At 31.4% G+C, this 19003-nt stretch overlaps 1 protein-coding gene across 1 annotated transcript; it reads right to left on the bottom strand.

The window, feature by feature from the left end:
• Nucleotides 1-2538: 2538 nt before the first annotated feature.
• LOC129221542 (GTP-binding nuclear protein Ran) lies at nucleotides 2539-18833 on the bottom strand. The gene is made up of 7 exons (XM_054856034.1): nucleotides 18758-18833; nucleotides 18404-18443; nucleotides 18240-18324; nucleotides 17825-17950; nucleotides 6700-6887; nucleotides 6451-6621; nucleotides 2539-3296 (listed from the first exon to the last, which is right to left on the bottom strand). The coding sequence occupies exons 2-7, from the start codon at nucleotides 18440-18442 to the stop codon at nucleotides 3249-3251; spliced, it is 657 nt and encodes a 218-aa protein (XP_054712009.1). The 5' UTR covers nucleotide 18443; nucleotides 18758-18833; the 3' UTR covers nucleotides 2539-3248.
• Between the last annotated feature and the right edge of the window lie 170 nt (nucleotides 18834-19003).

The following is a 19003-nucleotide window of genomic DNA, read 5'->3' as shown; positions in this document are numbered from 1 at the left end:
ATTTCTCTCTGTCATTTTTGAAGAGGTCCGTTTTTGCAAATTTCTGTTATCTGTAGCTTTTATTTTGTACTAACCTCAATAAAATATGTACAGTGTACAGGTTTTTCATTTCTTGCTTCCTTACGTTCCTTTTAAGGTTTTACATTGCCTTTTTGTTTAAATACAGCTCCATTTCACTTGTAATCAACTATACAAAAAATTGGCGAATATGAAATTTTCGGCTTTTCTCGCACTTTTTGAAGTAGGCCGTTTACTTTAATTAAAGCTTCTAATTGACAGGTAAATAATATATATTTGCATCAGAATGTGCCAGTATCTATTTCTTTGTTTCGTTAAAACAGTAGGACTGAAGTCGGGGAGATAAAAAGAAAAGTCGATCATAAATGCTGCAACGGTAAAAAAAGTCATTTACGAAAACTTAACTTTAAACACGCAAACGCCGCAACACGGCGTTCCTTCCAGAAATCAGGGGTAGAAGTGGTCAACATTTAATACATAGGACATTTTCCACGAAAATTATAGGACAAGTTTTATGAATGATACTGATATGAAAAAATAAACAGTACATAGTATATATAACCTAGATATTCTTGCATAAATTATCATCAATGATTTCAATTAATCATTCTGCACACAGTTAAAAAAAACCAAATAAAAGTTATAACTTTTACTTAGAATGAGTCTGCAGATCTTAAAGAATAGCTTCAGAAGAAAAAAAGTTGATACATACATACATACGTATTTACGTTTAAGGTCATTTTCTATGCCTTGACTGCCTACATTCATCAGACTGTGCAAATTCAATTTTTTCTCTAAGTTTCAATATTTTTTTTTTTTTTTTTGAGAAGATACATGAAGCTTTTCTTTTGCCTCTGATTGTTATGCATCTCTACAAGAATTTCCCATTTCTTTATGAATTTTGTACTATAATAAATCATGATAAAACAGAACTCTTTCCTTGGTAATGCATGCATAATTTATTGTTTTTCCAACTGCAGTACCTTAACCTTAAAACTCTTATTATAGAGTCAATGCTTTAAGATGATCTTTCTTACGTCAGTATCGTTATGTTTGCGAGAAAAACCTCTTTTAACTGATGCTACATCTTATGAAAGGTGCTAAAGACTTTCACTACTAAAAACCTATACTAACTTGCATCTAGAAAGCTGATCAATTTTTATCATTACGAAGCATTTTTTCAAAATGAATTAATTTGCATCCAATCCCCATTCCTCAAAATTTTTAGCAAGATGGTGACATATCAATGGAAGGATCCTGTAAAAATTTTATTCCTTTTTTTAAATTTCTGAAGATTTTTTTTTACAATATCAAATTCTGCTAAAAATGTAGTGTTCAAATGTAAAATTCTGATTTTAGTAAGAAGTTAAAATTTTGAATCCAGGCAGGGTTAACTTATTTTTATTTTTTGCATAATTACCTGAATTTAAATATTTCAAATAGAACTTTTTTTTAACATTAATAATCTCCCCGCATTTTGTTGTTAGTGAAAATTCATTAGCAAAGTGCTTCATCAATAGTTTGGAGAGCTTGTCATAAAATATAGATCATTGAAGCTTTCTCTAAAAACAAATTGAAAATTTTGTCAAAAATACCCTACAAAATGTAGAGACGGGTGCTGGCCAAAGATTCCAAATAAAGATATTTTTTTTATAAACAAGCATCTTGTTTTTAAGCAGTCTTTAATTGTCACGCCGTGAAAGAAAGTGCGAATCAAGTGACAAGAAGGCTTTTCAATGATAATTTTCTACAATTTTTCCATAACCAACTATAAGAATATAGGAAATACAGGACAATTTCAAAAATATAGGCTTACACAGGATGTATCAAGGAGCTGAATCTGGCACCAACCTAATCGGAAAGGAGTTTTTTTTTTTTTTTGGTTTGGGGGGGGGGGGGGTTTCCAAACTAACAAGGGGCTTGCCTTGGCCCTGAATTGAATTAGAAAAGAAAGCACAGTCTTAATAAGTGTCTAAATGTATACTTTGAGGCTAATGGGAACTAGAATTGCTTTTTCTGTATTTCTTCAAGTTTTTTTTTTAATTTACTCCCACCAACGTCCTCTCGGACATAAGGCGCCTTACAGTCCAATACAACAGATGCAGTAGCAGAGCGGGGAAGCTCCCTGAAAACGACATCCTTCAGCACGTCGAGAAGAAAGTGGCAATCAAAAAGATGCTCCCTTGTCATTTGTTTAGTCCCTTCACATAGTGAGCACAGCGAGGGAACTGGCCAGTCCGAATTTAAAAAGATGGGCTTGTAAGTAGTCGTGACCAGTAAGGATACAAAAACCCCGTAACTCTAGGGAGAAGGGAAAGTTGCAGTCTTGTTTTGCCTTATTTTTTGTAGGAAAAGAAAAGAAAAAACCTGTTTAAGAGCACAATGTGCAGAAAAAAAAACACAAAAATCGCATCCTAACCAAACAACCGAAAGATGACTTGAAAAAATGGAGACACGGGTGTTTTGAGCATGCAACACCTCACAATCATGGAGTTGGACACAAAAGTAAAAAAAGACTGCTTAACTTGGAATAAAATAGATTTAATTTTTGAAGTACATATTTAACATGAATTAAAACATGTGTTGCAAAGTGTCTTGCACTGAAATATAAGAACGAAAATATACAAATTGTCATATAAACTGCATAGTAAATATTACAATCTTAAACTCATTTCTTAGAGGAATATTTAATAGTACTGAATTTACTCTTCACCAGAGGATAGACATGGCACAATGATAACCTAAGTAAAAAAAAAGGTTTTAAAATGCTCTATGTTTTACATAAATTGGTCACGTTTGTTTCAGACCAGTTAAGAGCTTTAAATGTCCATCAAAAGTTTAGATTTTTATTTCCAGGATTTATGCCAATAACACAATTTGCAAATTTAGAAGTATATTACATATATACAATGAAGCTCTACAGTTTTAAGCAGAGCTAAATTAAAAGCAAACAAGCAAGGTCAATTTGTAAATTCAGAATGAAGCAATAGTCGCAAATTTTTATTAATCTGATAGAAAAATACCGGAACATTAACATGAAGTTGCCCATTTTATCACAGATCTTAACTTGAAAACTACGGTTGAGTTTAACAGCACATATTCAATCATCAAATGAAATATGAGAGCGAAATGTATGAAACGAAATAGTGATGCCCTGATGAACAATTTCATTCACTGTACAAACTCTTGAAAATTTACAAATAAGTATAAATATGAACTGGCTGAAAAGATTACAAGTCATCGTCATCTTCGTCAGGCAATGATGTGTTTTGAGCTTCCTGGAATAAAAAAGAAAACCACATAAGGAAATGCACAGTTGAATTCAAAGCAATATTTTTCCATCTATGAGTAATATTTCTGCCCATTGTCCTAAATTCAATTTTAGGACAAAAAGCAACCTTGAAATTTTACTATGGAAAAATTTCAAATTTGGCACAATTTAATTAGTATGATGATATAGCTGAATATTCAATGAGCTGCTACTTTTATTTGTTGCAATTATCTCTTAAGCATCAAGGTTTCTCATGTGATGAGCAGAAATAAAAAATTTCTTTTTGATTGTAGTTTGAATAGGAATGACTGAAAGCAGGCTCTTAGTAAATTGAATTCACATGCAACATTCGGAAAATGCACTCATTTAATTTAAATATATTTCAAAAACTGATTCACTAGAGTAATATCAGAGGTTCTTTTAGTAATGATAACGAATGAACATTTCCCGTGAATCACTTGCCCTATGAAATAAGTTGACAGAGTTCATACATATACCCAGAGTCGGATAAAAATATAAAGTATCAGTGCACACAACTCAAAAGTATCTGCAAGCTTCAGTTTGGCCACTGTAGGTGATATTTAAGAGTTAACTATTGAATCACATTAAAATTACCAACAATGGGAAAATGACATTAAGTAAGGATAAAAGGAAGTCATGTGAGGCACACATAGCTCGTTATTAAAGTGATGGCTATAGTGCATTAACCTCAAAATATCAGAGGTTCCTTAGAATCCAATCACAAATTTTCATGATCTAGGTTTATACATCACACATGATGAGGTCAATGCACTTAGCCAAGAAAATAGCATTTAACGCTTGATGTAACAAGCCTTTAATCTTTAATAATGATGTAACAAATAGCATTTTTTTTTCAAATATGATTATACATACAAATTAATAACAAACTATACGTGAATGTTGCAAAATAGGACTTGACACTTGAGATGAATGATTAACTATAGCAATTTATCTCATTATATTCTAAAATAATTTACTTCTCAACATTAGGTTCTGAGTAGCAATTTTCTTTAGTCGGAGATAAAAACGGCCCAAAGTCAAAAAAGAGGAAAAATTGCCCAGCTTAAAATTTGGATTTTTAAAAAATATTACTTGAAACTACATATATATTGATACTACGCTGTCTTTTAAAGATTAATATAAAAAATTGTTTTATTCTTTTTTACTTGTAGAAATATGCTAGCATATAAAAAAGCTTGCATTTATTTAATTCTTTTTATCATTTTCAATTTCCCACAGCCCACAAATTAGATGCTGTCAAATGCTATAATAATTAAACACTCAATACAAGCTGAATCATTAGACACCATAAATACAAAATGACATTATCAGTGTTGCCAACATTGGAGAAACAATTTGAGTAGCACCTGTGGTGATTTTGAGAAGCATTTTGAAGTTTTGTAGAGCAGAAAAACTAAAACCAATCTAAAACTGTTTCTGAGCTTTGATGGTCATTTTAAGCATTAGCATAAAAATAATCACTTTAAAATTAACAAAACAGCTTTTACACCAAGCATGATAAACACTATCATGCTTGGAGAGTATATGTATTTTAATTTCCTATATTTACATGCATATCATAATAAAATAGCACAACATAATTAAAATAAATTAGAATTCATTAAAATCTTCAAGAGCTACATCTCTGGCATAGCTGCCAACATGCCAGCTTAAAAAATCTTACAATGTGTAAGGTGGCTATATTTCTACCCTTTTTTGACCATCGCACCATACAGCAAAGTATTGAAATTTAAAGTATTATAACATTTTCAAATCCTTACCTTGACTTGATCTGTGCTTTTTTAAGCAAAAGAAAAAAAAAACAAATTTAAACATAAGATTTTATTTAATTGAACTTTGAAAATTTGCTGACTTTGAAGCTTTTAAAAATTATCAAAAACTTGTTCACCATTACTCTCCAGCACTTCCCCACCAACAGCAAGTTACTTCCTTCTTTCTACCCAAGAAAAAAAAGAGTGCATGAGCAAAAATCCTGATGGGAAGGCCGGGGAACGGAGGTGAGGGGGTATTTGCACAATAGTTTGAAAGTTACTGTGAAATGGGCATGGCAAACAATAAGCGTACAAGTCTTCCGCAAAAAATAAAATACAAGAGTTGAAAACAAGTTTACAAAAGTTGGAAAGGTTTGAGTGGTAGGATGGCATAGTAGACAGAAATGAGAGAGTGTTATGGAAGTGGATGAAATCAGATTTCAAAAATGCGTAAACACCAACGATTACTATGTCATTTTCAAGCCTTTTCCTCTCTCCACTCAGGAAACACTAGTTCCTTTCACCTCTCTTTTCTAGATGGATCGCTTGAAAACCCTCGGCCAGTAAATAGAAAAAATACAAAAAAAAAAAAGGGAAATTGCGAATCCGCTGAAGAATTTCATCCCTGGTACGATGACGTAAACAATACTGTGCCATTATTGTTTAACACATATTTTCCTACATCGATTTCGCTGCATTGTGACGATATCGTATGTACGCGACATGATGATTCCCGCTTTTTGTATTCTAAACGACATCATCCCTATATCGTTTCATGTCGTCTCACCGATGACATGACCAATATATGCAGTCTTTGAAAATTGGTTTTTAAAACCTAAAAATCAAAAATAAAAAAATTAGAAAAAGCGGAAAATCTCTGTTCCACGTAAGATTTTCATCCCTGTTTAATAATGATCATATGCATATACAAGAGATTATTAATCCAATAATTTCCAAACAAATACTTTGTATTCTATTAATTTTACAAAATATTTTTGATCAAATGAAACAGTAAATAAAAGGTCGATTGAATAAATAAAATTATCGAGTATTAGAAGTTTTGAATTAATATTTCAAACGTAATTCCAAGAACTTTATCATTTAATATTACCAAAAATAATTTTCAACGTGATGTCTTAGAAATCAGTGTTGTATTAAGTATATGAATTAAAACTTATTTTGAAAAAAAAAAGAGATAAAATCAGAACCAACTTTGAAAAAGATTTTTCTTTTTCAAAAATCAAGAGATTGGGAGAAATGCTCCAAGTGGAAGGATCTCAGCATAACCAATAGTGCTGGCAAATATACATCCTGTCTACACATATATAGAAGAGACATTTATTTATGTGAATGGAGAATAAAACTCACTCTCATATCATTTTCCAGTTTGGCTTGCCATTCTGGGTCCATCTGAACTTCAGGTGGTGCTAGAGCTGGCATTGCTACAAACTCCAAGTTTGGATCACCAATTAACTTCCTTGCTAACCATAGGAATGGTTTTTCAAAATTATAATTACTCTTAGCACTGATGTCATAGTACTAAGAGGAAAAAAAGGAAATATTAAGAAACAATACAACCTTCATTGTTCAAATTGTGATGGAAAGAAACTTAATTACCTGTAAATTCTTTTTTCTGTGGAAAACAATTGATTTTGCTTTTACTTTCCTGTCTTTGATGTCAACTTTGTTGCCACAAAGAACAATGGGAATATTCTCACAAACACGGACCAAGTCTCTATGCCAATTTGGCACGTTTTTGTATGTGACTCTCGATGTTACATCAAACATGATTATAGCACACTGACCTAGGATGTAACAAATAAATTGCAATACTGAACATCGAAGTAAAATTTGAAAGTACAAACTTAATCATAATAGTAAAAGAAAAATATGCAAAAAAATTTTTTTAAAGGAAGATCCCTTTTTAAAAAAACATTTGTTAACTTAATCTATATACAGTGGATATATTTGTCAGAACAAAGCCAACTTTCCAAGAAAAATACACCTTTGGAATTAAATTAAGAAATTTTCATTATAAAAAAACCTCAGTTTGAAATAACAATATAATCATGATATTTAGTAAGAAAAAATCATCAAAATATTTACAAAGGTGTCCTAAGGACAGTCATCATAATCATGATTATATTTCACTTTGGTCCTGTATGATACAAATACTGCACCTATTCTTCAGCACTGCTCAACCTGAGCTATGGCAACTGGCTCAACTGAATAGTGCTGGGATGTTCAGGTTAACCAAAGATTGCGTCCCTTCAGAGTGTTACCTTTAAGGTGGCGCATTCGGTGTCTCAAAAGTTTGAAAACAAGGCTAGCAACTAAAAATCTTATTTTTATCAGTAGAGATAAAGATTTAAAGCTTTAAGTTTGAGTTTATATACATATCTTCAATTTGTGATCAGTAATGCATAATATTTACATTGCTAATTCAAAGACTCTAGTCTGATTAAAGCATTTCATCATAATCACAATTATCATTAATTCTGCAAAATAAATTAAGAGTTTTTGTCATTCAGATGCAAAGTAATGCTGCTCTTTCAGTAATGAAAACACATCACTATTGTCAGAGGTGTCCTAAGGATAGTCATCATAACAGCAGCCAAATGCTTTAGCAGGAAAGAAAAAGATAACTTAGAAAAAGGCAAACTAGCTGCATGGGTGATTCTGCACTAAATAAAACTCGACGCATTTACAACAGTTATTTCCAAAACACCTTTTAAATCACTCAGGCAGGTTCAAGAACAAAACTGATTGCAACACACCTGAATAAAAAATGTTTTTTCCCCACACTAATGCATAACTGCAATTTGTGCTGAGAAAAAAGTAATTTATCCACCATTTGCACACCACTCGATCATATGTGCAACGAGTGGCCGGTTTATTAGTGGAAATTCATAATTTGTAAAAGTTACAACTTGCTTGAATTATTTTACTCTAAAAGGATTAAAAGTTGCTATCACTTGAACATCTCAGTGAACTAGTTTTATTCCAGTTAATTTAACTAATACCTTAGTTTTAATAATCATACCATTATAAATTACAATAAAACAGCCATATTTTCCACACTAAGAATTAGGAGAAAAACACCTTAATAAAACACTTGGACATTCCTCATTTTATCTTTAAGGACGGGTTAAGCAAGATGCACTATTTGCAATATTGATTTTTCAGCTGAAGGTGGTGGTCCTGATCATTGCCGGGATTGAACCATTTTACTTCAAAAAAGGCATGACGAACGGGTGGAAAGCACAGCTAATAATCAAGAACCGAGTTTTAAAATCAATATTTTATAATCTTATTCTGTATATTTGAAAAGTATCATTTTGTTCTTTATAATGTTGACAATTCATCAGTTTAAATATGCTATAGCCTGAAATAAGGTGCTAAGACAAACATTTTATAACTCAAGTTGAAAAAGCTACTTTTTATACGTACTATAACAGATGAATAAATTCGTAAACTATTTTGTTGTTTACTTAGCTTATTTCTTAAAATTTTTACAAATATCATCAGTTATTTCTTAATGTTGGCAACTTAGAAAGGTAAAGAAAATTTCCACTTTATCAAATATTTCTTGGAACCAACGATATTTGTTTAAGCAGGGTTGACATATATGTATTTCAATATTTCATATGTTTCATGTTATCTAAAAAATCTAATAAATTACTTAGTGAAAAAATTTCCATGCTACTTAAAATTATGGGCGCCTAGACCAAATATTACATTGTAACATACGCGTAACAATCGCTTGTTAGTAATAGCTTTGAATGATAATAGGGATTTTACACTCAATGGGGAAAAACAGCTTATAACAAATTACTCTGGCAGATTCACAGAACATAGTCATAAATTTGAATTAAAACAAATGTATTTTTCCAACACTAGCACAGAGCTGCAATTGGTGCTGGGAAAAAAAAATCAATTTATCCACCTTTTGCACACCACTCAGATATATGTATCATTGAGTGGCCGGTTTATAAGTGGAAATTAAGTCCTAGCAGAATTAATGTTACAAAATATAAATTATTAGTAAATGAAACAATGCTCACATGCATGCACTAAATGAGGATACATTAGGTGTCCTCTAAGACAAATAACACAGTACTATACTGTCTTCAAATAGGAAGACTAAATTTTTTTTTATGGGATCAGTGGCTTATCAAGATATCCCTTCTTAACTGAGTGTTTTGTATGCTGATTCAGAGGGTTCAAGATGAAAAAAAATGCTAACTTTTAATTAAAATAAAGATTCACTTTAACAGTTACAGTTAATTACAATTTAAAGAGTTAGAGTTATGTATTATCAGTAATGCATAATATTTACATGGTTTATTCAAAGACTCTAGTCTGATTAAAGCATTTCATCATAAACACGATATGAAAAGCAAAATGAAACTAATTCAGTTTTACTAAAGAGGTTCACTTTGATAGTATGATGAAACCAAATAAAATTTAGTCAATTAGTAAATAGGAATGCCAGTACATGGAAAATACAACTAACAAAGTTTAAATTTATATTATATAATGGAGAAAGTAGATGCATGCAAAATTTGGGTGCAATGCTGTTTCTCAGAGATATTTAACACATCACTAATCTCAGAGGTGTCCTAAGGATAATCATCATAACAGCAGCTGTGTTACATTGATATGAACCATATATACTTTGCCTACTTTCTGGAAAAAAAAAAAACTGGTGAAGATTTGCTGTAACTTTTGAGTATAAATGTCTTCACAAATAGCAATTAGTATGCTTATTTTTATAAATACATATTTTTTATACAAATTAACAAAAAGTATCCTTTTTTAACATCATAATCATTTTTATTCTTGTTTTGAAAGACGACTGTGTTGTAGCCATATGATATCATCCAGTTTGGTATTCAACATTTTGATGAATCGTCTTTACTGTGATTATTCAGTCTAGCTTCTACAGTCAGATCATGTAAAATTATAACAGAATATGCGACTGTAATTTAACGTTAGTCCTCCAAGTAATGGCTTAAATTGGGAGAGTTCATACGTTTCTTGACGCAGTTGCAAGCATAAACAGCATTTTGCTGATGCTTTTACGGCGCTCATCCAGTTTCTGAATATGTTCTGGAGCAAAATTTCAATTTGAGTATCTTTTCTTATTTTCCATGAAATTTTTCAGAACCCATTTAAAGTGTGACTGAACATGCTAATGAATAAAAAAATATAATGGGTATATAATTTTCCTATAAAAATTTTCCTACAAGGAAGAGAGAGAAGCATTTTACTTAAATTTTCTTTCCTTAAGGTTATGTTTACCTTAGTACTTATTGAAGGTTGTGAGAATGAGGCTCATTATAAAGCTTTGTATTTTACACAGGAAGGATTTGGTGTCATCAGTAATGCATAATATTTACATGGTTGATTCAAAGACTCTAGTCTGATTAAAGCATTTCATCATATACACCAGCTTATTCAGTGGGTTAAATTTTTCAAAGAGCACTAAAAGAACCACTACCAGTGCTTTTATTATGTATACACAAACTTTCTGTGAAATCCGAGACTAAAAAACCAATCAATATCATCAGTAATGCTTAATATTTACAGAATTTTTTCAATACTAGTCTGACCAAATCATTTTTCAGATTTAAAATCTAGACTGCTTAAACATGAAATATATCAACAAACATTCGTCTCATTATCATGGGAGAAGTAGCTCAAAAAGAAACTTTCAGACAAATGCCTCAATTCATCAAAATAAAAGAATTTAACACTAAAGAAATTGACCATGAAAACAAAAAACTTGCCTTTGATGGCCCCTTTCTTTATTGAAGAATTCTAGTCAGGCTCGTCATCTTGTCATCACCAAGATTACTTCTTTTAGTGTGATTTTGTAAATACAATAAAACCCATTATAACAGCCCTCTTACGCAGAAAATTTTTAATTCCCCATTGAAAGGCAAATAACATTATTAAATTCTTGTTTTGCAGAAATCCCTCTATTGCAGGTAAAAAAATTTGTACAGATAGCGTCCGCATTAGAGAGGTTTGTTATTTCCATGGCTGAATTCTCCATGAATAATTTTTCAGTATAGGAATTATATCCTAGTGAAATCATGCATTTTAATCATTGTAAGATTTACAACCAGTTATGGGCATGATATAACTATGCACAAAAATAAAAACCTACTGTAAAATATTCTCTATATTAATATCTTAAATTTTTGAATACATAATTGCATACAAAAAATTTACTTAGGTGGATTTTTTTGGGAGGGGGGGGGGGGAGTGCCTCATTCCTATCTCTAGTTATCAGTAATGCATAATATTTACATGGTTGATTTATCATTAACAGGTATAGCTCAATTGCTTAAATGAGGAAGCCATCCAAATATTAGCTTCACTATCTAATAACAAGTATTAACTCAAAATGCTATAGAAAAATTTCAGACAAATGCCTCAATTCATCAAATAAAAAGAATTCAACGCTAAAGAAATTGACCATAAAAACAAAAAACTTGTTTTTGATGGCTTTTTTCACTATTGAAGAATTCTTGTCAGGCTCGTCATCTTGTCATCACCAAGAACTATCTTAATATTGACATCTTTTCTCGTCTCTTCCATCTCTTAATTTTGAATCCCTTAAAAAATACGATTCCAGCATAGAAATAAAGTCAAGAGATTATTGTTCGGGACAATCATACTTTGGTATGAGTGTCGCGCTCATCATTATTATTCTTGCTGTGCAATAATAGTGCACTTACACTATAATAAGTTTTTTGTTAGAATTTCATTTATGAAAAACTGATGCATAACTGCTGTAAAAAAAAATATTTCTCTCAGACAAATGCCTCAATTCATCAAAGTGCAAGCATACAATACTGAAGAAAAACACCAATAAAACAAAAAACTTGTTTTTCATGGCATGTTCAACAGCAATGAATGCTTGTCAGACTCGTCATCTTGTCATCACAGAATGTTTTTTAAAATAGTTTTTTGAATTCTTTGCTAACTCATTGGGTAAATGCTTGCAACGGATTTTTAAACCTTAAATATATTTAAGTTGCTAAAAATTGCTTAAAATTTTTTATTTTTTCATCAACACCATTGATATTCAGATGTTGGGATTCCTAGATTGAGATTTATTACCATCACTGGTAAGTTCACCTTCAATGTTATTCATTCCAGACTAGAAACTTCTAGGTCTAGTTTACTCAAATTGCATCATTATAAATGAATAATTGATTTCATATTCCAGCTACAACCAGAAAAAAAAAAGTAAGGAACCAACATTTAGGACTGTAAAAAATCATTTAAAAGGTTCAATGTTTTAATTTTAGTTTAAAAGCATACCTCATCTATAATGCTGATCGTGTGGATAACAAAGTTAAGGCAGCAAAATATACCAATTACAAAAGATCGATTTAATTTTTAAAATATTTTTTCTCAGACAAATGCCTCAATTCATCAAAGTACAAGCACACAACCAATGAAGAAATAAACCACTAAAACAAAAAACTTGTCTTTCATGGCAAGTTCAACAATGATGAGTGCTTATCAGGCTCGTCATCTTGTCATCACTGAACCTATTCTTATAGCTCCTCCCAGACAACAAACCTTTATTATAAATCACAGGAAATTAAACATAAGACTACTTTTATTTCCCAACAAGCACTTTCCTTCTGATCAAAATTAAATATATTTTAGAAAGAAAAATCATACATGGCATTAAAATTGTTCATTCCAACATTTCTAGATAACTTAAAAATACAAAATGTCAGGACGGCTTATTTTATCCACAGCTTGCACACTACACAAAAAATAATGTTCCGCATAGCCGCTTTATAAGTGGAAATGCAAAAAAAAATTTAGACCAGCAAGAATGTTCACTGCACTTCAGAAAATTTTTTCAGCAAATATTTTATGATCTGTATAACTTCATCATAGTACAGTATATAAAAATTTGATCATGCCTCTTCATGTATTAACAGACAACAGACTACGCGGTCTGCAGTTGGAAATAACAGAGCAACCTAAAAAAAGTCAAACGGCGAGTCTAAAAGCCATTCCTCCAAAGGCACGCAAACAAAACAAGCCCATAGCGGAAATTAGAGAGAACAGGGGTCTGTCCAGGATTTTTCACAAAGTCCGTTTTTTGTGAAAAATCAAATAATTTTGCAAAAAAAATATTTTTTTTTTTTGCAAAAATGAAAGTTTAGACTCTTGAGATGGTGGAAACTGCATCATTGACACTTAAAGTTGAGTGTTTTCTCTCTTTTCTGTTGAGAATATCATTCTTTAGTGCTTTTCTAGTATGGGGGGGGGGGGGGGGGGAGGCATCGCTCACTGGGGAGATGGGCACCCCTCAAGTATCAATATTTATCTACCATTCTACATCATGTTAAATTATACTAGAAATGTTATTTGTATAGTATTTAAAACAACTGTAAGAAAAAAAAATCAGTCAGGGGTTCAGCATTTAAATTTTTAACCCAAGACAGTTTAAGAGCAAAGAATTTCGTTTAAAAATTATAAATTCCGTGATTTTTACAAAAATAAAAAAAAAAAAATATTTTGTTTGTTTACTTCTTAACTAAGCGTACTAAACATGGAAAATGCGAAAAATCAGATTCCCATAGCGGATGCAAAGAGATAGCAATCCTCAAAGTGAAGGCATCAAAAGTATAAAAACAGCTTGTAAAATAAATAGTTTGGATAAAATTATTTTAGAATTGCGTTTTAGAGCCCTATGATAAACATATCATTAATATCTGGACACAGTTGAAGCAAAAATAGTAAATAAATAAATAAAAAATAAACGATCGATTCAGCATTTTAATTATTGACTCATAAAAGAAAATGGAACTCCGCTTTAAAAAACTGAAATAAGCTTTGTTACAAAAATAAAGAACCCTTTTCAATTATTTGCATCCTAATAAAGCGAAGTTAGCTTGAAAAAAGAATGAAATATGATTCTCATATCGGATGTAAAAAGATTTTGTTTTTCAAAATGTAGGCATCTATAGAAAAAAGGTAAATAAAAGTTTATTTTAAGTTAATTATTCTAATCCCACCGCCAGACGCTAAGTGGCGATAAACAGTTAAACTAGACGCTGACGCTAAGTGGTGATTAGTTTGAATTTGGTAACCCTATCTGAAGCGATCATATCCCCCCCCCCTACTACCCTTTGCAGTTCCAAGTTCATTTCGCTGTATATTATTGATTATTAAATCATGAGTGGGGAGAAAAGCACTTAGAACAACACCGCTGCATAAAACAAACAAGCAAAATTATAAACCAAACTGACTTTCAGCTGTTAATTTCTTTCAAAGAAACCAACAGGCATTATATTAATTTGGCCATAGTAATTATTTATGGCTTGCAGGAACATCACAAGAGTGGCGATTTTTCTTTTTTTGCGAAATTAGCTGATTTTGTATAGGTCGATTCCTGTAATTTAACTTTACCTCTGGAGAATATCTATGTAAATTCGTGGTTATGGAATGGTCCAGTATTTAAAGCATATTTTTCAAACACTCAATTTTTCTTTTTGAAGTAAAAACTGACAGAACATCATCGAATTTCATTCCGTCTCGACCTGTCTCTGAAATTTTGTCCAGGACGGAAATCTGTCCTAAGACGGAAGGTCTTGCACCCATGTTGAACATATATTGCTGTCTTTCAGAGCAATAAAAACATCATAAATTTCAGAGGTGTCCTAAGGATAGTCATCATAACAGCTGCAAGTCACCTAAAATGTTAAGTGATTCACAGGTATGAACAGCATTTTACTAATGCTTTTCTGGCCCTCATGTAATTTCAGATATCTTAGGAAGCAAAAACCAATCCTGTACTATATCTTTTTCTGTTACAGTAAGGTACTGGTGCCATCAGGTAATGCATAATATTTACATGGTTGATTCAAAGACTCTAGTCTGATTAAAGCATTTCATCATGTACACCAGTCCATTTACTGGGTTTTTGTTTTCAAAGAGCATAAGAATAAAAGAACCATTTTCTTTATCGTAATGTATACTTTGTGAAATTAAAGCCTAAAAGACACAGCAAAGTCTTCAGTAATGCATAATATTTACACTGAATATTCAAAGACTCTAGTCTGATTAAAGCATTTCATCATTGACTTAAAATCAATGTATAGCTAGACTACTTAAAATATACATTTTAGTTTCTTTAAAATAAATAGCTCAAAATGTTATAAAACTTTCAGACAAATGCCTCAATACATCAAAATAAAAGAATTCAACACTAAAGAAATTGACCATAAAACAAAAAACTTGCTTTAGATTGTCTTTTTCAATACTGAAGAATTCTTATCAGGCTCGTCATCTTGTCATCATCAAGATTTTCTCTTAAATCTGATTATAATTTCTATGCTTTTACAAATAAAGAAAAAGAGCCAGTGTTTAAAAAACAAATGTACAAATCAGCAGGTTATTACGATATATGTGAGAGAAAGACAAAATAAACAAAGGAGAAACATGCATTAGTAACAAATTAAAAGTTGCACAATTGAGAACTGTCAGAAAGTTATAATTCTGTATAAGTTATTTTTCTCAAAAAAAAAACAGCTCATGAAAGTCAGTTTAACAAAATAACTTACGCAAGGAGAAGCAATCAAGTTGTTTTTTTTTCCAAAATATATAGTGCTCTTTATTTGAGCAGCTTAAGAAAGTGCTCATAAACATGATAATAGTAAGGTCGGTTGGTTAGGTTGTTTTGTGGCACAAACAGGGGCAATTCTGGAGGTGGGGGGGATATGGCTTTTTGTGATTGTAGGAATTTTTTTAAGAAGGAAAAAAGAAAGAAATATTATGAAAAGATTTTAATGAGTGGCTGACTTCAAAAACAAATTTAGGTTTTAATTAGGAGAGAAATTATGTTCCTCTCTTTGAAACAAAACTATCATTCCCATAATTTTGTTCTATTCTTTACATCATTTTTTGACTTCAATATTAGACATGACTGTCTCTAAGAGCTATTTTTGAGTACACCCATTACACACGAGACCAAGTCTAAATTTGTTTTTATAGCTTTGATTCCGTAACTTTTCTGAAAGAGCTCCTTTCCTGTGCTCTTCCAAATGCCCTGAAAGGTAACCAAATGTTCCCTTTTAGGACTTGAATTTGGAAATTCTTTCAAAGATTAACTTACTTAGATCTTATCCCTTAACTTACCTATAAGTGGCTTAAATGGCCTTTTTAGGAGCTTCAATTACAAACTATTTCTGACAGAACCCTCCCATTTACTACTGTAAAGATAGTTAAAATTAGGTTTTTGGAGTACAGCTTACAAATCATTTAGCTAATGCGTCCAAAAAAAAGCTTAAAATTGGATTTATAAAGCCTCAATAGCAAACTATTTCTAGGAAGAGGAGATTCCAAACACTCTCTTCCTTACATGTCAGCAAACATTGCCGAAAGGTGCATTTTTACGCTGAACAGGAGTACCCACACCCCTTTCTAAATTCTTAACATAAAACAGCAAATGTTTCAGTTTCTAAGCTTCATTTTCAAAAAGTTTAAGGTCAACACCTGAACCGACCTTTCTTCCCACATCATAAAAAAAATTGCCCAAAATGGTTTCAGGAAACTAATTTCCTAATTTGAATGAGATTCCTCAGTTGAGCACCCTCACTTAGTCTCTGAAGACAGCCTGGAATAGAGGTTTCAAAACTATATTTTGATAAAATTTATTGGGGAATGCGTAAATTTCGGATGGCCCCTCCTAAAATGGTCGGTGAGACACGCCACTGGGCACATAAGTCTGAGTACCAGGCCCAATACAGGCTGATTTTGCTATTGTTTTTGGTACCTTCACAAAAATCTTATCAAGTAATAAAATCAGTAATTTCACAAAAACATCGAAAATTTCAAGAATTCGCATTTTAAAATATAAAATTTGTTTTTCTGTTTAAAACAAAATATACTCACAAAATAAAATTATAAGCAGGTTTATATGAACAATCCCTTAAATAAAAACCTTTTTGTAGTATTTTGACTAATTTTTGGCTGTTTCACACCAAAGTATTTATGCAATATTATCGCAATCTTTAAACATCTGTTTTAAGGAAGTCTTTCTCATGATTTCCTATATTGTACACTGACCATTAAGCTGAAATTACAATGGTATTTTTCGTACTTCTTAGGTTTTCAGCTCCCCCCCCCCCCCCAAAAAAAAAACCTGTTAAAAATACTAGATGACATTTACACTTTTTGAACTAAAATTTCACTTGTTCCACTTCTTTTACAGAAATTAGGATGCGTCTAAAATTTCACAAAAAGTGCTGATAAAAAATAATCTTTCACAAAAATAAATTGATGCAATACTTTCACAAAAATAGGTAGCGAGAAAAAAGTCCTGGATTGGCCCCTGGAGTAGGCTATACTGCCCCAGACGATTGTTGAAATTTGAAGGAGCCAAAGAAGAGAGGTTTAGGGAGTAAAAAACATAAAACTTTCAGAATTTGGGAGAAAAAAATGCAGATAAAAGCATAAACAATGTTTTAAATTAAATTTAAGACAAGAAAAACAATTTTGAGCAACATGAAAACCATTTATGAGATAATAGTAAGGACCCCTTTTCGTTAATGCTACAAAACTCACAGCAGGAAAAAAAGTTTAATTGAATCATGCACACATCAAAATATTTTCTGTATAACACAAGTGATGTTTTCTCAAGGCACTATACATGACTAATTTTACCAGCAATTAAGATAGTTTCAAAGAAGATCAATACCTTGTATGTAATACCCATCTCGTAGGCCACCAAACTTTTCTTGACCAGCTGTGTCCCAGACGTTGAACCTTATAGGCCCTCTATTTGTATGAAAGACAAGAGGATGTACTTCAACACCAAGGGTTGCTACAAAAAAACATCACATCATCAAAAAGCAGAATCATAGAATGCAATCTATAATTAGTTTCAAGAGCCTCCTGAAGAAATTGGGAGAGTTAGTAACTGTGTTCAACAAAAACGAATCTCAAATTTGAGTAATTTGCAAACATTTAAAGAACTTGTAAGAATAAACAAAAATTGCAAAATTGTGATTTGCAAAATTTATTGAGTTTTGGAAACTTTTACCATGGAAGCAGATCAAACTGCACTTTAAAAATGTCATTAAATTAAATTCCTATTATAAATTAATACTCACCAACATACTTCTTTTCAAACTCTCCAGTTAGATGCCTTTTTACGAATGTAGTTTTTCCTGTACCACCATCACCGACAAGAACGCACTACAAAATAAAAGCATTATTTTAACGACAAATATTCAAATTTAAGCATACTAAAGCAGCAGCTAAGAGAAACACTTACTTTAAAAGTTGGCACATTATCTCCTTGATCGGACTGCATTCTACAAACAAGTGAAAAAAAGCTTTACATGTTTAACAAAACATTAAAACATTTTTTTAGTTAATTTAGTTATCATTCGATAAATGTTGTAATCAAACAGAAAAAAATTTCACAAGCATTTCCATTGTTACTGAACATGCTACATGCCGGTATTAAAGGAGGCATGATAAACTGGGCAAATTTCATACGAAAACATTACAATGGAAAATAAATAAGGAGTATAAATTGGGAATGAAAGCTTGAGGAATTCATAAAAAAGATGATATTTCGATTTAATTAAGAAACAACAAAGATTAAAACAGCTGCAATACCTACATTGATAAGCGACTTCACAAGTTTCAAACACCAAACACGCGCCCTCGCCCTACAGTGAATCATTCGCAAAATTGTCAATGGCTGGAAGATTGTTGCCATGCATTTCTATTGAATAGATATTCCCAAGAAAAAAAATTTGATGCTAAAGACAAGATCTTAAAACTACTCTAATATTGAGTCAAAAATTTTAAATTTAAACCTGCTGCATGCAATTTTTTTTATTCCTAAAAAACATGTAATCTACTT

This window comes from Uloborus diversus, chromosome 4 (genome assembly GCF_026930045.1).
Source record: "Uloborus diversus isolate 005 chromosome 4, Udiv.v.3.1, whole genome shotgun sequence".
Taxonomy (NCBI): Eukaryota; Metazoa; Arthropoda; class Arachnida; order Araneae; family Uloboridae; genus Uloborus; species Uloborus diversus.
The sequence above is the reverse complement of the archived record's forward strand: the minus strand, read 5'-3'. Positions and strand labels throughout refer to the sequence as shown.

Bases quoted from the DNA above. Each gene is read 5' to 3' on its own strand.
- LOC129221542 (XM_054856034.1), bottom strand. From the start codon at position 18,442: ATGCAGTCCGATCAAGGAGATAATGTGCCAACTTTTAAA. The intron at 17,951-18,239 runs GTGAGTATTAAT...GTTTTTTTGTAG, and splicing joins GTTTGAAAAGAAGTATGTTG to CAACCCTTGGTGTTGAAGTA. The intron at 6,622-6,699 runs GTAATTAAGTTT...TTTTCCTCTTAG, and splicing joins ACAGAAAAAAGAATTTACAG to TACTATGACATCAGTGCTAA.